This window comes from Oreochromis niloticus, linkage group LG10 (assembly GCF_001858045.2).
Source record: "Oreochromis niloticus isolate F11D_XX linkage group LG10, O_niloticus_UMD_NMBU, whole genome shotgun sequence".
Taxonomy (NCBI): domain Eukaryota; kingdom Metazoa; phylum Chordata; class Actinopteri; order Cichliformes; family Cichlidae; genus Oreochromis; species Oreochromis niloticus.
The window spans coordinates 33,678,403-33,703,682 of record NC_031975.2 but is presented as its reverse complement, the minus strand read 5'-3'; the positions used below and the strand labels follow the sequence as shown (position 1 = coordinate 33,703,682).

General features: G+C 43.9%; 1 protein-coding gene across 4 annotated transcripts; it reads left to right on the top strand.

The window, feature by feature from the left end:
* Window positions 1-7,472: 7,472 nt before the first annotated feature.
* ttc1 (tetratricopeptide repeat domain 1) lies at window positions 7,473-23,994 on the top strand. 4 transcript variants are annotated; one of them, XM_005461749.4, is made up of 8 exons: window positions 7,473-7,598; window positions 7,990-8,460; window positions 8,543-8,603; window positions 9,271-9,383; window positions 10,488-10,524; window positions 10,615-10,763; window positions 23,239-23,293; window positions 23,679-23,994. In XM_005461749.4, exons 2-8 carry the CDS (start codon window positions 7,999-8,001, stop codon window positions 23,813-23,815), a joined length of 1,014 nt encoding a protein of 337 aa, XP_005461806.1. In that variant the 5' UTR covers window positions 7,473-7,598; window positions 7,990-7,998; the 3' UTR covers window positions 23,816-23,994. The 4 variants fall into 4 exon arrangements, with proteins under 4 accessions (XP_005461806.1, XP_025766624.1, XP_025766625.1 ...); XM_025910840.1 differs by having other exon boundaries at window positions 7,543-8,460; window positions 23,239-23,343; window positions 23,679-23,815; XM_025910838.1 differs by having other exon boundaries at window positions 7,544-8,460.
* The last annotated feature ends 1,286 nt before the right edge of the window (window positions 23,995-25,280 follow it).

The following is a 25,280-nucleotide window of genomic DNA, read 5'->3' as shown; positions in this document are numbered from 1 at the left end:
TCACGCCTCGCCGCCTTAATGTCTGCGCTATCTGTGCTGTTGTGTTGTTGGTGGTGTATGTCGGGCTGTGAGCTGCAAAGCTACAGCCGGCTGTATGCGTACAGCAACCGTGTGTGAAAAGTGGTCAATAAAGAGATACTGAAAAGCATGTTCATGCAAACATCGTCGGGTCTGCCGTGATTTGTTTACAATGAGACTTCTGGTCCTGAACCTCGGTGCACAGCGTCTGCAAATCGGGGCTTTCATCTTTACGCAGGACTGTAAGCTGTCATCTGTGAGGCGTGAGCGGTGTTTGTTTTTAACATAGTTCACGGTGGAGAACAGCTGCCGACATAATGTGGATCCGAAGATCCATAATTGGCCTACCTGGGGTTGAAAGTCTTGATAAATGCATGGCGTTTCGGCGGGTACACCGGCTTCCGCGAGTGTGACGCTTATTTTGAGCGATGAAAAAAATAATAAGATATCATTTTATTTTTATATTTCAAAGTCACAACAATCTTCCAATTTAGAACTACAAGTTTAAAAAAAAAGAACTAAACACAAATAAAATGCACTTCAGCGAATTACTTCTAATTTATTTTCCCAAACCACGTGGAGCCGCAGTACAAGGAGTAAAGAGCCGCATGCGGCTCCGGAGCCGCGGGTTGCCAACCCCTGACCTAGCCTAAAGCAGATAACTCGTAAGCTGGAGAGGAAATGGCGTGTCACAAATTTAGAAGATCATCATTTAGCCCAGAAAAATAGTTTGCTGCTTTATAAGAAAGCCCTCCGCGAAGCCAGAACATCTTACTATTCGTCACTGATTGAAGAAAATAAGAACAACCCCAGGTTTCTCTTCAGCACTGTAGCCAGGCTGACAAACAGTCAGAGCTCTATTGGGCCAACCATCCCTTTAACGTTAACTAGTAATGACTTCATGAACTTCTTCACAAAAAAAATTCTTTCGGAGCTCATCACAGCACAGAAACAGCTTTAGTGAAGGTTACAAATGATCTTCTTATGGCCTCTGACAGTGGACTCATCTCTGTGCTTGTCCTGCTAGACCTCAGTGCTGCGTTCGATACTGTTGACCATAATATCCTATTAGAGCGATTACAACATGCTGTAGGTATTACAGGTGCTGTACTGCAGTGGTTTGTATCATATCTATCTAATAGACTCCAATTTGTGCATGTAAATGGAGAGTCCTCTTCACATACTAAGGTCAATTATGGAGTTCCACAGGGTTCAGTGCTAGGACCAATTCTATTTACATTATACATGCTTCCCTTAGGCAGCATCATTAGAAGACATAGCATACATTTTCATTGCTATGCAGATGACACGCAGGTCTATCTGTCCATGAAGCCAGGTAACACACACCAATTAGTTAAACTGCAGGAATGTCTTAAAGACATAAAGACCTGGATGGCCGCTAACTTTCTGCTCCTTAATTCAGATAAACTGAGGTTATTGTACTTGGCCCTGAAAATCTTAGAAATATGGTATCTAACCAGATTCTTACTCTGGATGGCATTACTTAGGGCATTATTAATATCATATTTTTTATGAATATCATATTTTTATTACTTCCTTTATTACTTCCTGGGGTCATAAATCGTTTTATTGGGGCCATAAATCACTCAGTTTGACATAAGGGGCCTAATATCACTCTCTGCTGTAGCTTAGGGTGACCAACCGTACTCTTTTTCCCGGACATGTCCACTTTGCACGTTCTGTCCGGGGCGTCCGGGGGGATTTTCGAGATTGATAAAAATGTCCAGGTTTTCCTATAGTCCGACAGAGGACCCATGTGTGAGATGTCATCCCCGAACTGCTGTTTTGTGAGCGCTTGACGGACTCACAGCGTGCAGCAACGCGCCTAATGATGTTTAAAAGATCCCAAAGCGCAAGTGCATCTTTTCAGACAAACTGCAAAAGAAATTTCCCTCGTACAGACCATAGCTGGAGTGGCCACCGGTGGGCCGATGGCTTTTTCGTTTTTATGGCCTGATGGGTTTTTGGGTCTTTTTGTAACGGTATAAACAACGAAATGTGGTGGATTGGCCAGATGCTGACCGATGTGTAAAAATAACTCAGTTGCTTGGTGGCGGCTGTGGCGGAGCTTCCACAGAGGCCAGCAGGTGGATGAGGGAAAGGGGAGGCAGGAGGAGGAGAGACCCGAGGCAGCCACCGGTCCGAGTATCAGGTGAACTGAACTTCAGGTAAGAAGTTATGACCTGCAGTCTATCTGGGTCAGATTTAAACCAAGTTTAGGTGGAGTTTATTTTCGTTGTGCTGACTTTTTACAGTCAGTTACAATAACTCGTACTGCGTGCTAGCTAGCATGACGGAGTTTCTATACAGCTGGGTGGGTGCTGTGATGTTACTGATAGTGAACTTTATTTTATTCATAAGGTTAGTTAGTAAAGTTGCTAACCGTCCCCTAAAAAACGGAATCGTCCGATATTCAGAGAAAATATTATGCGTTTCATATTGAGCTGAAAAGGAACAAAGTTTGTCCCGGACTTCAGCTAGAATGGAAAAAAGAAACAAAGCTGGAGTTATTCTGTCGTTACGCTGCAGCTGTTTCTTCTCCTCTCATTCTCCCCCCTCCCTCTCCTGTTGCTACTTCAATCATGAAACTGATCAATGATCAGCTGATCGGCTTTTCTGAAGGAAATCCGCTCTCGCTTGCTTGATCGCCCACTTTGCGCCAGAAAGAGGAAACCAGCGGATGTCGCGCTAAACAACACCAGCACATTTAAAGTTGATCAGCTGTTGTTAGAATTTATTTAATATTAATTTCTAGTATCAGCTGATGTTTGCTGGAGCCACAGCTGTAAAGCTGCTGGTCATGATATCGGTTTGGATATGTGGTGAGAGGGAAACATGCAGATGAAACCAGGAGATGTCCTTACTGAATCATCAGAGCTGAACAGGTGATGGAGAAACAGGTTTACCTTTTAGGTGACACGAATGAGTTGAAGGGAAGTTATGAACTGTTTCTGAGAGCCAAATAACACCAGGATCCTTTTCTAAGTAGCTGTCAGCTGGTAACTGTGCAGGGGCGGGTCTAGCAAAGTTTTGCCAGGGGGCCAGGTAGGGCATTAACAGGGAAAGGGGGGCACAAAGAAATACTTTTCTTTCTTATTCTCATTTAAAATGTCTCGCTTTTAATGAATAATTATCTGAATCTTACACCCAAAGTTTTTATCTGATGTAAAATGTATAGAAATCATACATATACCAACAAGAGAGTGTACATCATTGTCACAACAGTGTTCGTTTTTATTCAAAGGATTTATGGCTATTCCTATAATACCTGGTGGGTCTCTAGTCAAAATGCCCGGGCCCATTTTATGTTTCTTTAAGCAAGTTCTTCTTGACTGAGCCAATCTATCTGAGATGTGGATCATGATTTCCCTTTCTGTTCACACTGTTTGTGCCTATGTTCTCAAATTCTACATTGCCTGTTTTTCTGTTTCCTTTTTTGTTTTGTTTCTTTCTTTTCTTTTTTCTTGTTTTTTATGTTTCATTACCTCTTGTTGTAATGCTCAACCGAATATATTTAGATGCATGAATAAGTAATGGTGTATGGAAGGGTAGATATTTTTATTTGTACAACATAATATCACGTTATTACAATATACATAATTATCATGTTATAACAAAAAACCTTTCACGTTCTTACAATATAAATATTATATTGTACAAACGTGATAATTATGTATATTGTAACAACATGATATTATGTTGTTTAAACATGAAAAGTATATTGTTAGAACAATAAAGTTTTCACATTATAATGTGATAAAGCTCTATTTTTCTTTTGCCTGGGTGGAAGCTCTACGCTTCCGTAATGGTGTCTTATATGTTACAATTGTTATGGAAACTCTTAAATAAAATTGCAACTACCAGGTGAGCGTGTCTTTTGAAGTGAGGTTTATTAAAGAAAAAGGAAAAGAAAAACACTACAGTGGAGAAAAACGTTCAGATCAAACACCAAACAGTTTTTCTGAGGATGGACACCGTCTCACAGTGTGTGTAGAGCATAAGGCCCACTTGTAGGGCACATGTATACAACTAAGTGACATGAGTGCTCTTGCTATGCTAATGTGATATGTGATAAATACAACAGACATGAAATCTGCTTCCACACACTGTTGTTGACAAATAAAGTTCATATAAAAAAAAAAAAGAAAAAAAAAAGAAACTACTCCTCCGGCAGGGAGCGGTACCATTGACTGTAGAAAACATGGACGACGCGACTCCGCCTCCTCCCATTGTGCAAAAATGAAGCCAAAATACCCAGCTTGTGGAGGCTGCCATCTTGCAAATTTGGAGCCAGAGTCTGCGCAGTAGTGACTTGAGGTGGAGCGACTGTGTAACGCTCCCGCCCACACACCCGTTGGACGTGACCGCAAACACGCCCCCCTACACTTTTTACGTAGCCCGGCTGCTCGAGTTTTTTTCCTGGTTTACCGCAGCTGATGACTCCTTTAATTAAGGTACAACCATGTCACTGTTATAAAAAAAGACACACAGCTTATCATCTAAACTTCTAAAATCACTCTGTTGTTAATTAGCCGTAAGATTAGCCGCTAGCATACGCACTGTGTTGGAGGCTTGTTGCTAGCTAGTTAGCGATGCGACACACCTAATGCTCTTAATAGTCTGTGTTATTGAAGGATTCAGCACTTCTTATGTTTGTTTTAATCCATTTTTAGACAGCAATGAGATCATCTGCACACTCTACAGAGGCCCAGAGTTACTGTTAATATCAAAAATATAATGCTGTCCTTTGAGATTTTAACATAAGACTGTGAGTGTAATGGATCTAAAACTGTTTAAATCTTCAGAGCCCTCTACAGCCTGGTAACATGGAGACTTTAAAAACATCAGCAGAACGTTTCAGTAGTGTAGTCTAATTTGTTCTTTTCATTTAATAATAGAGTCCATATTATATCAACAGCTACATTCACCCTGGAGAGAAACTAGTGAGGGAGACCATCAGGACCAAGCTGGGTTTCCTGGGTCCAGAGGTTTGGAGAAACTTCTTCTCTTTCTTCATCACAGCTGTCCTGTGCTAGAAGTTCTGTTGACCCACTGAGAGAGGCATCATTTAAGAAACACCAGGAAGACTGAAGCTCATCGCATTGATCAAGCAGGACTCATGATCTACGTAAAAAGTGTAGGGGGGCGTGTTTGCGGTCATGTCCAGCGGGTGTGTGGGCGGGAGCGTTACACAGTCGCTCCACCTCAAGTCACTACTGCGCAGACTCTGGCTCCAAATTTGCAAGATGGCAGCCTCCACAAGCGGGATATTTTGGCTTCATTTTTGCACAATGGGAGGAGGCGGAGTCGCGTCGTCCATGTTTTCTACAGTCAATGGTCCCAATTCAGGGTATACACGCTTGAAGTACGCATTTTAAGTGCGATTACGTCACCGCCACGCGACGACGGCTGTCCCAATTCAAAGTGCACTTCAAATGCATACTCCAAATGCGCCGTCGATTTCCCCAAATATCAAGCGTGGTCCGGTGCACGCTTCGTGGCCCCATATATCCCACAATCCATAGTGCGGCGGTGGGTGTGGATAATTTTGCCGCAAAATACGGCAGAAGGGAGCGGCCGAAGAGTGAACTATCAAAAGTAAGTACTGAATATGATGTCACTTATTTATGTGCGAATGTTTAAGAACATTAAAACATTACTGTTGGCCACATGTCGGGAAAGTTATGTGACATTAGTGATGTTTGTACTTTCAGCGGTAACTTGGTTTTAAAGCCTCTACTTCTAAATATATATATAGTCGACCTTAATCTTACAGAGAATGTGATGATTTTATGGATAGTTAAAGTCAGTCATATATCCACAAACACAACAAGCTGAAAGTCAGTGATGCTGCTCAGTTTGCAGTCCTGAATATGACGGCACAAGCAGGATTCACTGCACTGTTAATGTTAGCTATGTTATATTGCTGCCTCTGTTCGGTGGTGTGGAGCCAAACGGACTTTAACGTGTGTTTGAACGAGCTGACGGTTCACTCGTTAAGCTGAAAGAAAGATGCTTTAATCACAGGAGTCACACATGTGTCCACTGGACCATCTGGAACTCTTCTTGTTTAGCACTCGTAATAACACAAACACTAAATCCTCCTTCTCTTGTGCTGTTTTGTAGCAGTGTGTACACCTGAGACTGTCACCTGTCTGTCCTGCACTCTCTCTCTCTTTCTTTCTCTCTGATTGTGGAATAAAAGTATGAACATGTATTTATAAGTTACACTTGTGTTTGAATCCTGCAGCTTATCACACATTTGATTTCCATGTGTGACAACTGCAAGTGTCCAGAGTGAGGACAGACTGAGGGACCCACTGCTGCACATCATCTGTGAGGCTTTGCACCCCTGATGATCCACCGGGACAAACTCAGCAGTGTGTGAGGAAGAGGAGGAGGAAGAGCCAGCAGCAGCTGACAGATGGAGAGAATAGACAGACTGTTCCCTGTTTGTGAAGGACTGCTAGGAAAGTTTAAAATAACTAATTGTCTGTCCTGAATCAGTCTTATTAGGTAATGTTCAAATAATGCTATCATCCCAGTGTTTTCAGTGTGGGAGAAAGTACTCAGGGCCTTCAAGTTACACACTATGAAAGGCAGCAACAAGTTTAATATTCAGAAACCTAAAGTATGTATCAGCAGCAGAATGGAGCTAAAAATAAATGTTTGTTTCAGTTCTATGAAGCTTTGAGTATTTTGGATTAGTAGTACTGCTCTGTTTGTTGCATCATATTGCTGTAATTGTTTATATGCTTTATATATTCTGAGCTAAGTTGATCTATAGTGTTACATCATATTCTATAAGGATGTTATGTGTTTGTATACTTTCTGCCCAGTTTGACCCATTTAGCAGAAGTCAGCCTGTTTAAGGCTCTGATATCTATTCTGTATGACTTAAAGCAGTTATGACATGGTCTGATTTTCTCACCCAATAAAGGAATATTTCATATATCAGTCTGATCTTCATTCTATCAGACACAGTTATCACAGCTCGTACATTTTCTTTTTACACATATATATAAGCATTGAGCCAAATGTAACAATGCCAACATATTAAACGAACAATATTTGTCTCTTATATATAATACATCTGTATATACACTGTCAGAGATACTTGTCTTTGAGTGAAGATTTAAGGTGATATATATATATATATCATAATAATCTGACAATACTATGATATTGGCCATATTATATTTACATTACCACAGTGAGATGATTTTAGTCTCACGAACAACATTAGCTAATTGTTATTTACCAATCTTAAAATGACTGTTCAGTACAGAAATGAAGCCCAACTATCATGTTTTACAGTCCTGTGGTCTCAGCCTCAGATACTCAACTAATCAAAGTGATGTCATGACAAAAATGAATGACCAACAAAACATTTTTTCTCCTTCATTTCTGTCAAACAAAGCTGTATGTAACGTTTCTCGCGGTTAGTATCAAGCCAATGAGCGGTACCTACAGGACACTTTAAAATGGAAGCGGAAGCGTTCCTCGTCTAGGAAGTGACGTCAGGGAGCGTGGTCGCGCAGATTCACCGGTGTTTACAGGTGAGACCGAAAAGCAGCTGATTGTAACGTTTCTGTGGTTATCGATCTGCAACGGACCGTCACCTCGATGACGTCAGGCGGAACCGTGATGTTGGATGCGGCTGACACGTGCGTGTAGAGTCCCAGCTGACCGTTAGCTTAGCTGTTAGCATATAGCTTCGTAGTAAACAAACAGAAACCTGACCAGTGTTCAATACCCGCTGATCAGCAGGAAGTGACGCAGACGCGCTGATCCTGCGGTGGCTGATCAGCTGATCACCACAGAAGAAGAGTGAGGCTGAGTAGGAACTGAAGCTGTTAGCTCAGTCACAGCTAGCCGGCTAACACTGGCTCTGTGTGACGTCAAAGGTCAGGCCTCTAATCGGTTAGTTAAATTTTTATTTTATCTCAGAGTTTCGGAATGAGCGGAGGAGGCATACAGAGACACAGCAGGGCCGAGGAGGAAGAGGAGGAGGAGCACGAGGAGGACTTCTATGACTGTCCGGACACGCTGGAGCCTCCTGACCCCACTGCAGGAGGAGAGGAGAGCCAGCAGGATGTTAATTTTAAACACACACAGATTAAACGAGGAGACACAGAGAGGGAGGCAGCAGAAGGACACCAGGGAGAGGAGTGGGGAGACAGACTGAAGGAAGAGGAGGATGAGAAGGAGGTGAAAGCTCTGCTGGAGACAGAGGATGTGAAGCAGGGGGAGGAGGGGGTAGACGGGCTGAAGGAAGAGGAGGAGGTGAAGGAGCAACAAGATGGAGACTCCCTGCGTGACTCTGACTCAGAGCTGAAGGAGGAGGTGGGCCCAGCCGTAGAGTTTGATGATGATTACCTGAGGGAGGTGGAAAAGGAGCTGACCGAGGAGGAGATGGAGGTAACGCTTGCTGATGGGCACCTGCACTTAGAGGCATTTAGGTGTCGGCACACGGTGGTAAATCAGAGTTCTTCTTTTTCAGAGTCGACGGCAGCAGAGCATCAGTCTGAAGGAGGCGGGAAACGCCCACTTTAAGAGGGGAGGTGAGTCTGTGAGATCAGCACTGTGGAGCTCGTCCTGCATACTGCAAGGGGTCAGAGGTCACACTATCAGGGTTTCCCTTACATGGTCAAATGAGCTGCTTCTGACCAATTTAAAAAGGGCAGTATGGATCATGTGACTCATCTCACACAAACATGAACCGCCTAAACCACAGGTGAGAGTCTGTGTGACCTCTGACCCTGAACGACCTCTGACTCCAACCAACAGAATCTGGTGATCTGTGGCGGGAAAATAAATTTTGATTGCAGTGAATGATTTTGTGTCTGAGCGTGCTCAGTGCTGCCGCCTGCGTGTGAGACTTTATCCATGGAACCTGTATCCATGGAAACATGAAAGTTTCCTCTCCCACGGCCTGATGAAGGAGACGTGAAATCAGATCAGGGTGAATGAATGTGATTGGATGAACACATGTTCAGGTATATGCTCTGTGTTTGCAGCTGACTGACAGAGACTTAATCACATGATCACATTCAGTCTGAGCTGCTGGAACAATCAATATTATTTATTACTGTTGCTCATGAGGAAACTGAGCTGTCTTCAGAAATGGTGATATCATACATGTTGATCTGTAACTGTGGTGATCTGGCGGTACAGATGCCAGGTGGGCTCTGGGCTCAGGTGTGTAACGTTTGCTTGTTGTCTCCACAGACTGGGCGGAGGCGGGGCGAAGCTACACGGATGCGCTGTCTGTGTGCCCCGTCTGTTTCAGCAGGGAGCGAGCCGTGCTGTTCTCCAATAGAGCCGCCGCGAGGCTGCACCTGGTAACATGCTAAAAACATGCTAGCTCTATGCCGGTATCGTTGCTAACATGAAGGATGTAGCGCTCTTGGTGTGACGGAAGTCTGGTTCTATGAGTACCTGCTTCACCTCTAACACAGCTTTGTGTTGGTTAGTCCCTTTGTGGCTCCGCACACAGATACACCTCATCCAATCAGGAGGAAGCGTCCTCACGCTGTAAACATCGCTCCTTTCCCTCTGAAACTTGGGTAAATGGTAAATGGACTGATTCTTACATAGCGCTTTTCTACTCTCCCGGAGTACTCAAAGCGCTCTATACAACATGCCTCATTCACACGCACTCATACAAATGGTAAATGGCCTGTATTTATATAGCGCCTTTATGGTCCCTAAGGACCCCAAAGCGCTTTACATACCCAGTCATCCACCCATTCACACACTGGTGATGGCAAGCTACGTTGTAGCCACAGCCACCCTGGGGCGCACTGACAGAGGCGAGGCTGCCGGACACTGGCGCCACCGGGCCCTCTGACCACCACCAGTAGGCAACGGGTGAAGTGTCTTGCCCAAGGACACAACGACCGAGACTGTCCGAGCCGGGGCTCGAACCGGTAACCTTCCGATTACAAGGCGAACTCCAAACTCTTGAGCCACGATCACTTCTAAACACAAGTGCAACTAATAAACATTCACACACATTCACACTCCGATGAACGCATCGGAGGGCAATTTGGGGTTAATATCTTGCCCAAGGATATTTGGCATGCAGACTGGGGAAGCCAGGAATCGAACCACCGACCTTCCAATCAGTAGCTGATCTGCTCTACCGCCTGAGCCACAGCCGCCCCCCTAACGTTTCTACTTTCTGTGTCACTTCCTGTGTGATGCCCTGTGCGTGGGTAAGCTGACACAGCCCCAAATTAGGCCGCTGGACATTTAATGTTGTGACTGCAGTTTGCTCGAGTCACCAGGTTCAGCAGGTGGGCATTTCCTCCTGATTGGCCAATGAGAGCAAAGGTTTGAAGCATGTGCAAAACACTGCATGTTAGCAATGATCAGTTATCAGTAATGCCATTAGCTGGGTGCTAACAGGTTAGCGGCGTACTAACAGTGTGTGTCTCTGTCAGGATCTGAAGGAGCAGGCGATCTCAGACTGCAGCAGAGGTGAGTGATGACATCACACCCCTCCTGGGTAGCACCGGCTGTGTAATGATTATTCATTGTACTGACTGATTGGCTTTGTGGTTCCCATAGCAATAGCGCTGGATCCTGACTACCTGCGGGCGCTGCTGAGGAGGGCGGAGCTTTACGAGCAGACAGAGAAGCTGGACGAGGCTCTGGAGGACTACCAGAAGGTGCTGGAGCGAGACCCAAACAATGTTGCTGCCAGGCAGGCGGCCATGGTGAGTTCACTGACTGTGGGACAAGGCAGAACCAGGCAAGCTCTGTCTAATGTTATAATCTAAAATGTGAGCTAAAAGCCAAAGAAGCTGGAATTCTCCATTTCATTTAATAATAATAATAATAATAATAATGATGATAATAATAATAACTTTATTTATAAAGCACCTTCAAGCAAAGTGCTGTACAACTGTTTGAAAAAAAGGTTTAAAAGTAATACATAGCACTACAGATAGGAGACACAGTACAAGTTAAGAACAGAGAAAAAAGAGAAATTAAGAACAAAATAAAAAGAAGAAAACATTTAAAACCTCAAAGCCATAGAGTTAAGACATGTAGGATAAGGTAAACAAGTGTGTCTTCAGCTTAGCTTTAAAAACCTCGACAGAGCATGCCTGCCTAATATCTTGAGGGAGGTTATTCCATAAAACCGGGGCACGAAAAGAAAAAGCACGCTCTCCAATTTTCTTTTTCCTGGCTTTAGGAACTTTTAAAAGACCAGAGTCCTGAGATCGGAGAGCACGGGATGGAATATACCGGTGTAAAAGGTCAGAGAGATACGAAGGTGCTAATCCATTTAAAGCCTTGTAAGTGAGCAACAGGACTTTAAAATCAGCTCGAACCGGACAAGGTAGCCAATGAAGAGAGTATAAAACAGGGCTAATATATTCGAATTTTCCAGTTCATGTTAAAATACGAGCAGCTGCGTTTTGCACCATCTGTAGACCTTTAAAACTTTTCTTTGGTAGCCCTGAGAAAAGAGCATTACAGTAATCAATGCGTGAGGACACAAATGCATGAACAAGAATCTCTGCAGTATCGTTTGACAAAACGTGTCTAATTCTAGCTATGTTCCTCAAGTGATAAAAGGCGGTTTTTGTTATTTCTTTTATATGAGACTCAAAAGAGAGCACCGTGTCAAACCACACGCCCAAATTTTTTACTTTGTCTCTACAAGTTATGACCCTATCATCAATTCTCAGGGTAAAATTTTGGGACGAGTGCTGAAATTTAGGCGGTCCAATGACCATCAACTCTGTTTTATCAGTATTTAAGCACAGGAAATTATCCGATAACCAGCCCTTAATTGCTGATAGACAAGATTCCAATTTAGAGATTTCAGTACAGTTTCCAATTATTAGAGGAACATAGAGCTGCAGGTCGTCAGCATAACAATGAAAGGTTACTTTAAAAGAACGTAAAAGAGCACCAAGAGGCGACAGATACATAGAGAACAGCAGTGGTCCAAGCACAGAGCCCTGAGGGACCCCATGCCTCACCACACAGGTCTCAGAAAGAACATTATTAAAATTAACAGTCTGAGACCTCCCAGACAGGTAAGATCTCAGCCATGATAAAACATTCCCTGTAATTCCAATAAAATGTTCAAGCCTATCCAATAAAATGCCGTGATCAACAGTGTCAAATGCGGCACTTAGGTCCAGTAGTAATAAGACTGAAGTGCGATCATTGTCTGCATGTACCAGCAGGTCATTCACCACTTTTAGTAAAGCTGTCTCTGTGGAGTGATTTGGTCTAAAAGCAGACTGAAATGGTTCAAACAGATTGCTTGTTGACAAATGCTCAGTGAGCTGCTTAAAAACCACTTTTTCAAAGACTTTAGACAAGAAAGACAGATGTGAGATGGGTCTATAGTTTGCAACCATGTCAACATCTAGTCCAGGCTTTTTCAAGATCGGCACTACCACAGCTGATTTATAACATTCAGGGAAGACTCCAGTCATCAATGAAATATTTAAAAGAAACAGAATGTAGGGTCCTAATGCTGACCACAGTTCTTTTATAGCCCAGGCTGGTAAAGGATCCAATGAACAGGTTGTACTACGAGCTGCTTTTACAACCTTGGTTAATTCAGACAGAGAAATGACCTTAAAATCAGAGAACAGTTTATCAGCAGCAACAGGCAAGACATCTGAGTAGTCTGACAAACTACCTGAGGAAGGAATAATCTGATTCCTAAGTGTGTCCGCCCTATCACTGAAAAACACAAGAAAATCATGAGCCATCAAGTTAGAACAGCAGAGAGTTGACTTGCTCTCTGTAAGTTGTGATACTGTGTTAAATAATAGTTTTGAATTATGTTTATGACTCATGATAAGATTTGAGAAGTAATTTGCTTTCGCTGTCGACATCGCTGATTGGAAAGAAGTCAGGGAGTCCTTCCAAGCCCGAAGAAATACTTCTAATCTGGAAGATCTCCAGTGACGCTCTGCCTTTCTACAATTTCTCCTTAGATTCAAGAGCTCCTCGTTTAGCCAAGGCATAGGGTTCTTTTTTTGACATTTTAGCTTCTTCACGGGAGCGACAGAATCCAGTAGCTCAAGAAGTGTATTATTTAAGTTCACAGTCAAAGAGTCCACACATAACCCCTGGGTAAAAATGGGGTCCAACACCTCAGGTAGATGTAGTTTAACTCCAAGCAATGCCTCAGGGCTAATAAAACGAGATGATCTGAGGGGCAGTTTTCCCCTCTCAAAAGCTGGAGATTTAGGGATTAGAATATCAAATAAAATTGCTGAGTGGTCTAAAATAGGTAGAAGACAGTTTTCAGTCATCGATATATTCAGTCCATAACCTAAGACAAGATCTAGGGTGTGGCCCATACGTGTTGGCCCAGACATCAGTTGTGTAAAATTCAAGGAGTCAATTATATTTAAGAAATCTTTGACCAGGGGTTTATCCTCACAGCACAAATGGATATTAAAGTCCCCCACTATAAGAATCCTTTCATAGTGAACAATAAAACATGTCAAGAAGTCTGAGAATTCCGAGATAAACAAATCATTATATTTAGGTGGACGATAGATGACTATAATTAGAACCACAGGACAGTTTAAGATCAGGAGTTGGGACTCAAATGAGGTAAAAACACCAGGACTTTGTATCTGTTTGCATTTAAAACAGCTTTTGATGATAGAGGCTACCCCGCCTCCCCTCCCAGACAGCCTGGGGGAGCTGAAAAAGCTGGCATCAGTGGGGCACAGATCCAACAAGGGTGCCACTTCCCCAACGCGCAGCCATGTCTCGGTTAGGAGCATGATATCCAATTTATACGTATCGAAAAAGTCTCGAAGAACATGAGTTTTATTTGATACCGATCTTGTGTTTAAGAGAGCTAAATTAATTCTCTGTCCATCTGTGGTGGCAGGCAGCAGTTGTAGATTATTTATATTCACTCCACCTTCCCTCGCATCCCGTCGGCGTAGCGGCCAATAAAGCAGCATCCGGTGAGCATGCTCCGATGACGTCGGGTAAACAGGAAGAAGGCAACGCTGTTTGAGGCCAGAGTAAGGTCCTAAACAGCGAGGGTCGCCGATGGTGAAAGCCCACCGCATGCGAGCTCTAACCCGAACACGCTTCCCAGAGCGCGTTCCACGCCTACGTCCATTTATCCAGCGCTTTCGCTTCGAAGGAGTCCAAGGGGGATCGCAGCGGTGCAGTTCCTCCGGTATCGACACCAGCGGTGGCGGGAGTCCTCCACATTGCTCGTTAATGCTGGGAAACTTCGGTAGTGAGTCACGGATGTTAAGCAGCATCTGTCGCTCATAAACCAACAAAGAGTGGGTTTTTAAAACTAGCAGGGACACCACTAAGAGCATAAATAAGAAACATATCGGGACCGGGAGACGGCGTGCCGTGACACTCGGCGCCATCTTGCAAACTGTTACCAGTTTGCCTCATGTGTAATTCATGAGTCTTTAAGCTACAATGCCAGTTAACGTTACCGGAGTTTTAGAAACAGGAAGTGAACCCGGCTGATGGAGTACTGTGTAGGTGAAATCATGATGAATGTAAATTCACTGAAAAGCTCTCAAACTAAGGACGTCTGTGGGCTGTTACAGTTTGTCTGTCTTGTAGGCAGGTCACCATGGTAACCACTGTGGTGTGTTCATGACGGCGCCAGGTCAGAGTGTTCTCAAAGCCCTGCTGAGGTCACTTCTCTGTAGAAGAAGAGCACTCGTGTTGGTGCTGATCTTATAGACTTACTGTGGTGATTAACACCTTAACTCTTACATGTGAAGGGTCCCCGGTTTGATGCTGGGAGAACACACAGACTCCGGGCAGGCCTGAGACCATGTGAGTGCTGTCAGGAAGTGAAATCAAACACCTGCTGTGAGGGGGAACAGCTGGAATCACCTGCACCATCTGTTTGACACCATCAGTCATCGTCTAACTCAGCTTGTTTTTATGAGGATGCTCCTCTGTGGATTCAGTCGTGTTTAGAAAGAATCGTGTACGTATGTATGGCATCACATCGCCTCACCTGTTCTGCAGGCTCCCGCCCGCTGTAACCACGCCTTACATAAACCGCCTCCCTGCTGTGTGTCCGTGGATGTAAACGACACTCGGACAGCATCCTGAATTCTCAGAGGCGCTGACGCAGTTCGAGGAAAGGCTCACTACATCGCGGCTTTTATTTAACACTAAAACCTGACTGATGTTACACGAAAAGATATTCCTGCAGGGGGCGGAGCTTCACTTTGGACTCTTCTGTTATTGTTAAATTAACACGCAGCATCCGGTCCTGCACTGAGTTTCACTCACAGGTGAAATAAAGCAGAATTTAAACAAATCATGCCTTCACGTCACCTCCTCTGATCCTTTTCATCAAAGACTGTGAGGTTGCACCTTCACCCCTAGAGGGGGCTGTTAGATTACTCGTCAGGTGATCCACATGTCTGCTCAATTCAGTTCAGTTGTACTTAGACAGCTTAAACAGCTCCACAGTCACCTCGAGGTGCTTTAAATTGTCAGGTAAAGACCCTGCAGTAATACAGAACCATCATATGAAGTTGAAAACTTTAGACCAATATCTAAGCTGCCATTTTTATCTAAAGTCTTGGAAAAAGTAGTATATAACCAATTGATCCCGTACTTGAATGCACAAAATGTTCAAGAGATTTTCCAATCTGGTTTTAAAGCAATGCTTTAAAGCAATAGCACTGAATCAGCACTTTTAAAAATTTTTAATGATATATTTTTATCATGTGATTCTGGTGAAAGTGTCATTCTTATTTTACTCGATTTAACTGCTGCATTTGACACTGTAGACCCTGAAATTTTATTCTTGCGTTTGGAGCAGTGTGTCGGTATAACAGGTGTGGCTCTGAAATGGTTCAGGTCTTACTTAACAAATCAAACCTTTTCAGTTCGCTTAGGAAACTGTGAGTCCTCCCGTGCTCCGTTGTCTCATGGAGTACCACAGGGTTCCATTCTCGGCCCTATCCTGTTTTCGCTTTATTTACTTCCCTTGGGCTCAAGTTTTAGGAGACACGGACTCTCTTTTCATTGTTATGCAGATGACTGCCAGATTTATGTTCCTCTTAAAGAGAAAGATGGGTTGTCTGTAAATCGCTTGCAAACATGTCTGGAGGACGTCAAGTCATGGTTAGCGCTAAACTTTCTTTGTTTTAATGATTCTAAAACTGAAGTAATGGTGTTCAGACCTGCCTCCACTGGTGTTCCGTGTGTTGATTTTCAATCCCTGAAATCATTTTGTAAACCAGAGATTGTAAATCTGAATTTAAGCTTGAAAGCCAGATCGGGTCGCTTGTAAGGTCTAGTTTCTTTCATCTGAGGCAGCTGGCCAAACTTAAGCACTTTCTTGCGCGACAGCAATTTGAAACAGTAATCCACGACTTTGTAACCGTTCGGCTGGATTACTGTAATTCTCTTTATTATGGGGTGAGTCAATCTTCTTTTTTATCGACTGCAGCTAGTTCAGAATGCTGCTGCACATCTTTTAACTGGCACTCGTAGATGCGAGCATATCACCCCAGTTTTATATTCACTTCATTGGCTGCCCGTGCATTTTAGGATCATTTTAAGCTGCTTTTATTTGTTTTTAAATGTTTGTCCAATGCTGCCCCTCTGTACCTCTCTGAGTTTCTTCATCTATACATACCTTCCCGGTCCCTCGAGTCGGCAGACCAGCTCCTCCTGAGTGTGCCCAGGACTAATCGTAAGCTCAGAGGGGATCGGGCGTTTGCTGTGGCAGCACCAAAATTGTGGAATGAGTTGCCTTTACATGTTAGACAGGCACCTTCCTTATCTGTTTTTAAATCACGTCTTAAAACATATTTATTTACCTTGGCTTTCAGCACAGCAGGACTTGTTGATCTCTCTTAATATGTTTCTTATTAATTATATTATTTTTAATTTTAAGATATTCCATATGTAATTTAAACTGTTTTCTCTTTGTTTTATATTTGTAGCACTTGGCCAACATTGTTGGCTGTAAAGTGCGTTATAAATAATGATGCTATGCTATGCTATATGACCCCTATGAGCAGGTACAGTGACAGTAGGAAGGAAAGACTCTGTTGTAACAGGAAGAAACCTCCAGCAGAACCAGGCTGGCTCCAGCAGAACCCCGCCAGGAGAGGCGGGGCCATCTGAGAGATTGGCTGAGGATGATAAAGACAGGACAAAGAGATGCTGTGGAAGAGAGCCAGAGTTGAATAATAACTAATGATTAAATGCAGAGAGGTGTATAAACACCCAGTGCATCTTGGGAATCCCCCAGTAGCAGTTAAATGTTATTTGTGAAGAAGTTCATGAAGTCATTACCAGTTAATGTTAAAGGGATGGTTGGCTCAACAGAGCTCTGTTTCAGTCATTTGGTTTCAGTCATTATGCAAATGTACTGAAACCAGCCCACTGAAGTGTTCCTTCAGTGGGCTGGTTTCAGTCATTATGCAAATGTACTGTTTATAAGATTTGGGGAAACCTGCAGTCAGCTGAGACTGAAGAAGTCACTTGGATGAGTGACGAAACGTTTCTCCCACAAAACGCTACGTCCAGATGAACAGATTCAACTTTTGGAGATTTACTTTCCTGGATGATTGAGAATGCATCAAGACCTTTTAACCCACTTTGGCAAGGACTGCCTAAAACTTGTACGTCAGTATGAGCAAACGGCACGTAAGATGGCGGACTACAGGAACCACCTGAGATTCAGCCTCAGATGCCGACAAAACAGGATTACTCCTAAAAGTCTGCAAATGAGCTCTTCAGTTAAAGGCTTCCGGGCAACAAAAATCCTCCAGAAGGCACAGCATCAGTTGCTTAATGAACGGGTGAGGCAAACAAATTTTACCATCGACATGCTAAAATCTCAAGAGGAGCGGATCCGACGGAGACTGACTATGCTTTTAGATGAGAATACTCTTAAAAAGGTGTTTGACTTCACTGAGAAGGCTCGTCTAGCACAGCACAAGAAGTCTAAGACCAGGCAACAAAGGAAGTTTGACTTACTTTTTGTACGTCGGAAACCACCACAAAATACGGAGAGTGTCCTCAGTGGCCAGAAGAGACAAGGATGCGACACGGAGGATGTGGACAAGTTGGTGAAGAATTTGTCTGACAGACAGCTCAGCCAAACAGAGAAAAACATCCTTGCTAAAGGGTTGAATTTTGCCGTCACACCGAGACAAATCCCTCTAGTGGAGCTGATCACAGCCACAGAAACAGCAATTCGTAACAACAATATTGCAGAAGTGGAAGCAGAGCAACTACGGACGAAAGTTTCGGCCTGTCTCAGCAATGCAAAGCCCCCAGCATCCAACATCACCATGGAGGAGAGGAAGGCACTCACATCACTTAGTGATGACAACAACATTATCATCCTTTCGGCAGACAAGGGTAGGTGCACAGTATTGCTTAACCAGAAAGACTATCATGAGAAGATTTTGTCACTACTCAGTGATTAAAAATACTTATGAACCCCTGAAACGAGACCCAGGAAGTGGCTACAGGAGGAGGGTGATAGACTGTCTGAAGCAGTTAGAACAAGACAAGGCTATCAACTGGACCTCATACCACAGGCTGTACCCAGGGGAGTCTACACCAAGTCTGTATGGTTTACCGAAAATACATAAGCAGGGTGCACCTTTAAGACCAATTGTCTGCATGATCAACTCTGTCACCTATAACATCTCCAAGCTTCTGGCTTCGATCCTCAACCCGCTGGTGGGCAGCTCTGAACACCACATCCAGAACACCCTGGATTTTGTTGAGAAAGTGAGAGATGTCATTATGGAGGCAGATGAAACCATGGTCTCGTACGATGTTACATCTCTCTTCACTTGCATCCCAGTCACAGAAGCGTTGGAGGTGGTCCGTAAGAGATTACAGGATGACACCAACCTCAGCAGCAGGACCACCCTCAGCATCGACCAAGTGTGTTTGCTTTTGGAACTGTGTCTTCATTCCACCTACTTCACATACAAGGGTCAGTTCTACAGGCAGAAACACGGGTGTGCCATGGGCTCCCCAGTTTCACCCATCGTGGCCAATTTGTACATGGAAGAAGTGGAAAAGAGGGCGTTGCTATCCTACCCTGGAACACCACCAAGCCATTGGTTCAGATATGTGGATGACACCTGGGTGAAAATAAAATCTCAGGACGTACTACATTTCACGGATCACATTAACTCGGTGGACCAACACATCAAATTCACCAGGGAGGATATGAAAAGTGGCAGGTTAGCCTTCTTAGACTGTGAGATTTCCATCAGTAATGGGGGACATCTAAAAGCTGACGTGTACCGTAAACCTACACATACGGATCAGTATCTAAGGTTTGACTCTCATCGTCCACTGGAGCACAAACTGGGTGTCATCAGGACGCTACAACACAGAGCGAACACCATCCCCACTGACACAGCAGCCAGGGAGGCAGAAGAACAGCACATCAAGAAGGCCCTGAGTAAATGTGGTTATCCCAGCTGGACTTTTGTCAAAGCTGGAAAGGCACCTAAAGAAAGCTCCAGCCGATCCAGGAGAGAAGGACAACCGCTGCCCAGGCGAAAACCTGTAGTGATCCCATATGTGTCAGGAATGTCGGAACAGTTGAGACGCATTTTTTCTAAACACTGGGTCTCTGTGGCTTTTAAACCCCAAAATACGCTGCGCCAAAAACTGGTCCACCCCAAGGATCGGGTCCCCCGACACAAACAGAGTAACATAGTGTACGCTGTTCAGTGCCAGGAGGATTGGCAGGATTTATACATCGGGGAAACCAAACAACCTCTAGCGAAGCGGATGGCACAACACAGAAGAGCAACCTCATCAGGCCAGGACTCTGCAGTCTATTTACACCTACAGGCCAGTGGACACTCTTTCAATGATGAGGATGTACACATCCTGGACAGGGAAGAACGCTGGTTTGAGGGCGGAGTCAAGGAGGCCATTTACGTGAGAAGGGAAAGACCATCTCTGAATGGAGGAGGGGGCCTAAGGGTACATCTGTCACCATCTTACAATGCTGTGATTGCAGCCATTCCCCAACTCTCTGTGAATGGTGCTCATGGCCATTGATCAGTGATTGTTGATCAATGGTCATGAGAATTTGCATATTAATGATTAAGGAACTGACCTCCCAGCCCATTGTTCCTTCAGTGGGCTGGTTTCAGTCATTATGCAAATGTACTGTTTATAAGGTTTGGGGAAACCTGCAGTCAGCTGAGACTGAAGAAGTCACCTGGATGAGTGACAAAACGTTTCTCCCACAAAGCGCTACGTCCAGATGAACAGATTCAACTTTTGGAGACTCCCTCAGTAAAAAACAGTGGTTCCCAAACTTTTTTTGCTAGGTCCCCCACACAAACACATCCTCCAACCACACACACACAAACCCATATTTTGTTTTCAAACTTCATTGTAGTTTATTTCACACCTCAAACCTTTTGTAAATTAAATATAAGTTTACTTCAATAAATTACAGGTTGTAAGTAAATAAGCCACTACCGCTTTTAAATAACAGAAAAACAAACCATATTTAATTATTTTACATAGTTGTTGTTTTTACTGTAAGAATGTTCAACACTGCTATCAATACATTTTTGAAAAATGTCTCTCTGCAGGGCTCGCAAAATTTCAAAATCCCTGGTAGCCCTTCGGGCAGGGACTAACCCTACCCTAACCCTACAGTTTTTGGTAGCCCAAAATAAATTTAAGTAGCCCGAATAAAAAAGGGAGCAATTTTTTTATGTTTTGTTTCCTGTTTTGTTTCCGTTACAATATTAAATTTAATAATATTGTAACGGAAACAAAACATTAATTATAAAATTGTTGAAACACAAATTACAACATTGTATAAAAATTACAATCATCAACTCAAATACTTGGATCTAATTGAACAGAAATTTCTATGAACTTGTAAGAACTGTGAATCAGTCTGTGTCAGACCCTGAATTTGAAATTTCCACTGAAGTCACAGGTAAGAGGTACATGGAACCAAGATCTAGGACATTTGCTTTTTGAAGTTTGCAAAGACTGCTAAATTTTGCCAATGGTAGTTCACTCTTTGCAACACAGTACTAAACAGATTTTTCAGGTTGATTTTTAGTATGTTATTTGCAGACTGAGCAATAATGCATTTCTTGCATTTCTAATGGGGGCCTTTCTTAAAATTACTGGTCCCAGTAACAAAGGCGCTTGTCGACTCAGAAATCGAGGGAAACCAACAACACACCCGGCAGAACATTGTTATTTACACGGGTGCACATAAGTGGTCCGCATGTGCGCATTCGCTGTCAAAATAAAAGACGCGCACATTCTGCACCACATCTCTGTGCGTTCATCATTTGTTTGAAGCCAGCTCACCTCCTGCAACCACTTTTCCGAGAGTACGCGCTTCTTTTGTGGTTCAGACTCCTTCTGACGTTTCTTTGGAGGTGGAGGAACACCAAAGTAATTGCTTAAAGGAGCTTCTTCGACATCTTTAAGAGTTATAAACAAATGTCTGTCCTCCTCCAGAAAATCTTATGTACTAAAACACGCGTTGCAACTTCTTATCTTGTGCGCGTTAATTATTTTGACAGCGAATGCGCACCTGCGGACCACTTATGTGCACCCCTGATTATTTAGCTTGTCATATTGCAGCCACAGAAATTCTTTTGTCCATGAGACCATAAAGCTGCACTTTCTTTTTGCCTTATAGTCTGATTTGTCATAACTTTTCCGTTTTGTGGCAAGCTTTTCTTTGGCTGTCACTTCTTCACCCTGACCGGTCTTATTTGGCTCAGCAGAACTAAAATATATATCCTGCCGCTTTTACACACGCACTCACATAACGCTGAGCGATTCTCTGCGCGATCAACCTCTCACATGTTGCTGCGGGAGAGTTCACTTGTCATGTTCGCATAGTAAGCTAACGATTGATAAGACGATGTCAGAGGAATTGGTGCGCAAATTATCGTCACTCACCAATCAGTACTGTCGCTCTCTACACACCGTTCGCGCGATTGCAAAGTGAAAGCAAAAAACGAGCAAATTCAAACGCGATTTCAATATGTCACATAGTGACAGTGGCTCACCGATGCCAATGACATAATTACCCAGCTACATGTCCGAAAGAATGCAAAAGCACTGACATATATTTGTCCTTCCTATAGCCCGACGGGCAGGGCAGAGATAGATTTTGGTAGCCCGACTGGAAAAATCGCTAGCCCCGGGACGTCGGGCTAGCGATTTTGCGAGCCCTGCTCTGTGCAAAATGGGTTTAAAACATAAACAGCTGTGGTATACTGTTTGTCTGTGAACCGGGGGAACAAACTGTGGCAGGTTCAGTGTTGTGCCAAGGTAGGTGTCACTGACAGATAGTTTCCCCTGCAGGAGACCTACCTTGGACGAAAGCAGTTGTGCAGGTGAAGCTAAAGGCAATAATAATAATAATAATAATAATAATAATAATAAATTTTATTTGAGGGCACCTTTCTAAAACCCAAGGTCACCTTACAAAGAGAAAGAGATGTCAATAAAACAGTAGATTCAAATAGATTCTAATAAATTAAAATACAAAAAACCAAAATAAATACAACAAATAAAAACAAAAAAAACATAAGATTTGACAGCAAGTAAAATCTGTGTTAAAGCGACATATGTTTCATCATATGTTCTAGTCTTTGGTTTGGAAGCATATCGGGTGATGCTTCATCCTCTGCTTTGTGTTTGTGTGGGAGCCCCATCAAAAACCTGTCCATTATGCTAGCTGTTTTTGGGGGGTTTTTTATTCATACCCCACCACCCCTGCAATGGCTCTGCAACCCCCCACCCCCGCTAAAACATCTCAGCCAGTAAAAGAGAAACTCCTCCTCATTTCCTATTCAGTCGGACCTGCTGCAGAAGTTTGATGAAAAATCCACTTGACAGTGTCTCAGATCTTCAAACTTTTCTTCTAGTTTTGACTTCTTCACCTCCGTCTAACGTGGCGACTGCAGCAGCTTCCTATGCCAGTTTGATGGTGTCACAGCGGCTTGCAGAGGGTCCAGTAGGGAGGGTTTACCAGGGCCTTCTGTGCTTATTCAGGTTCAGCCCCCGCCTCGGCGCTGACCTCTCTCTCTCTCTCTCTCTCTCTCTCTCTCTCTCTCTCTCTCTCTCTCTCTCTCTCACCTTGTGTGTGTCCCCGCCTGTGTGTGTCTCACCCTGTCTCCAACTGTGTGTCTCCATCAGAGGCTGCCTCAGCAAATCCAGGAGAGGAACGAGAAGCTGAAGGAGGAGATGCTTAGTACGTACTGCACCTGAACACATCCTTAATCAATCATCCATGAATGTGTGGTACGTACCTGTCGGTGCGACATGCAGCTTTGTCTCCACCTGAAAAGGTACCAGTGTTTTTCAGCCATAACATCACCTGTGACAGGTGAGAGGAGCCAATCGGTGACAGTGAGGAAATGAATTCATATGATCGATCCATGTGATTTTAAAGGCACACACAGATCAGGCATGAACTCTGATCAGCTGTTGGCTCTGATTGTTCACATTACAGAGATGAGACTTAAACAATAAAAGAATGCAGCCTGATGGCGCAGGGCCTGAAGTCCTTTCAGAATAAAAGCCATGCATTAGACATACAATGGAGCTGTGATCTCTGTGTTACCTCTGACCCACAGGTAAGCTGAAGGACCTGGGTAACATGATCCTGCGGCCGTTCGGACTCTCCACCAACAACTTTCAGGTGAACCAGGACGCGGCCAGCGGTGCCTACTCCATCAACTTCATCCAGAACCCCAACAACAACAACAGGTGATGATGTCACAGTGATGTCGTCGCTCACAGCCGTGACAACACACCACAGAGCAGCAGTTCACCTGTCTGCTGATCAGTTTAGTTACTGATCATGAAGAAGCCAGTACGGACTGGTGATTGATTGGTGATTGACTCTTAATGAAGAGGAATAAAAAACCTCTGAAAGGTGATCTGTTCCAACCAGACTCCATTCATTTTCTGTCTGATTTAAGCTGCTCTAATGAAACTCCTACTCTGAGCTTTTATGCATCACGGCAGTTACCTCTGATGGTGTTGAGCTGGATTAGGCCCCGCCTCCTCTGTGCTAAAGCAGTTCCAGCTGTGCAGGTGTGAGTCTTTATTAATAAAGTAAGCAGACAGCCTGTTGTCCTACAGAGGGGTGTGGCCACAGACTGAGGTCATGAAGGCAGGTACAGAGCACTTGCTGACCTCAGTGTCAGCGCTCTGATGGATCAGCTGTTTGTGACACAACAACCTGATTAGACTTAATTATCCTGACAGCAGGTGACTTCCTGTCTGACATCAAGCCCCGCCTCTAACAGCAGTATTAGCTCCTGGAAACCAAAGAAGAAGAGCGCCTTCCAATTTCTTTTTTGTGTTATTTCTTTTTGAGCCTAAAAACTGCTTATAATTATTATTTTTTTAAACACACAGGATGTCGACTATAGTGGACAAAAGGACAACTTTGGTTTGAAATTACAGCTGAATTTAGAAAATCAAACCTGACCACTTTATGGCTTTAGAGCAGAGATGGGGAACTCCAGGCCTCGAGGGCCGGTGTCCTGCAGGTTTTAGATCTCACCCTGGGTCAACACACCTGAATCACATGATTAGTTCATTACCAGGCCTCTGGAGAACTTCAAGACATTTTGAGGAGTTCAATTAGCCATTTAAATCAGCTGACACGTCTGAAACCTGCAGGACACCGGCCCTCGAGGGTGACATTAAAAACCTTTAATTAGATGAAAACACAAAAATCTTCATTGTTCTTGTTTTCTGCTGTTTGTTGCCAGGACAATAGTAGCCCGTGTATTTAGCTGAACAGACGTAGAACACCATCCACCATCACCGATGCTCCTCTCCTGGTGCCTGGGTGGCTGTGACACTCGGTCCTTCACTGTGGTTCCAGCTGTTAGAAGACTCTAACATCCATGAGATCGATGGCTGTGAAATGTAGATCAAAGATTATGTGAGTTCCTGTGGGAACCGATACAACCAATCACAAGTCGACTGTAGCACCAGTCTCTGGTCACTCCACAGACAATCCAGCCCCAGACCATTAGCAGCAGTGAGGACAGACTTGTAGGCCAGGAGGGTTTTGCCTGCTAACCTACCATCATTGTCCTGCTGACAATTCTGGTTAGTCGAGGCAACCATGTGTACTGACTGATACTACGCTGGATGCGTTATCCTGGAACTAAATAATACACACAGCTCGTGCCGGCCCACAGAGCACGGCGATGCTC

Excerpts from the sequence above, each read along its gene's own strand:
- ttc1 (XM_005461749.4), top strand. The coding sequence starts at position 7,999 with ATGAGCGGAGGAGGCATACAGAGACACAGCAGGGCCGAGGAGGAAGAG. Across the intron at positions 9,384-10,487 it reads CCGCCGCGAGGCTGCACCTG|GATCTGAAGGAGCAGGCGAT; the intron begins GTAACATGCTAA and ends TGTCTCTGTCAG. Across the intron at positions 23,294-23,678 it reads GCTGAAGGAGGAGATGCTTA|GTAAGCTGAAGGACCTGGGT; the intron begins GTACGTACTGCA and ends TCTGACCCACAG.